This window comes from Mus pahari, chromosome 6, assembly GCF_900095145.1.
Source record: "Mus pahari chromosome 6, PAHARI_EIJ_v1.1, whole genome shotgun sequence".
Classification (NCBI taxonomy): Eukaryota; Metazoa; Chordata; class Mammalia; order Rodentia; family Muridae; genus Mus; species Mus pahari.
Genome location: NC_034595.1, coordinates 86,813,092 through 86,813,813, shown reverse-complemented (window position 1 = coordinate 86,813,813; position 722 = coordinate 86,813,092). Strand labels below are relative to the sequence as shown.

The window sequence follows — 722 nt, the reverse complement described above, 5'->3', positions numbered from 1 at the left end:
CTACTATTGGACCATATCGACCAAATTCCCGACGTAAATCTTCAGACCTGGTGTCGTCCGCCACGTTCCTAACGAACAGAGACGTGTTGGGGGGGCGCAGGTATCGGGACATGGCGGCGGCGGCGGCGGGGGGGACTCTGGGGCCGGCGGCGCTAACGGGCTCGGGCAAACCGTCCGCAGCTCCGGCGGCGGCTCACATCCACTCACACCACACTCGCACAGACCCAGAGGGCTCCGCTACGGCAACTGCCTCTTCTCGCGAGACTTGGCTCCCGCCTCCAGGCCCCCTCCCACCTCCCGCCCCGCAGCACCGGCGGTGGTGGTGGTGGTAGGGGGTGGACAACGGCTTTTTCCCGCGAGATCTCTGGGCGTGCGCGTGCGCGCGTCGCCGACCTGAGGTGCGCGCGCGCGCCGCGGCCTCGCTGCCGTTCATTGGCTCCGGGCGCGGGCTCCTCCCCTCGCCCGCTTTCTTTCTTTAGCGCTGCGCTTTCCCGCCCTTTCTTTCCTGCCCGGCGGATCCCGCCGCCCCTCGTCGTTTCGGCGAGCGCAGAGGTTTAAACGACAATGACCGGGCTTGGGAGCCTCCGAGCCAGCTAGAGGCTGCCCCGGAATCCGCTGTTCCGAGTTGCGCCTGAGCTTCTTATCAGATCTCTGGCCAGCGAGAGGAACTTAAGAGATTCTTTGTGGGGTTTCGGGGGGAAGGGAGGCCATGTGCAGAACGC

General features: G+C 66.2%; 1 protein-coding gene across 1 annotated transcript in view; it reads right to left on the bottom strand.

Annotated features, from left to right (window-relative positions):
• Positions 1-269, bottom strand: part of Srsf10 (serine and arginine rich splicing factor 10) — a 10,815-nt gene extending 10,546 nt beyond the window's left edge. Inside the window, 1 exon segment of the mRNA XM_021200562.2 lies at positions 48-269. Within this exon segment, the coding sequence (XP_021056221.2) occupies positions 48-112 (65 nt within the window). The 5' untranslated portion in view covers positions 113-269.
• Between the last annotated feature and the right edge of the window lie 453 nt (positions 270-722).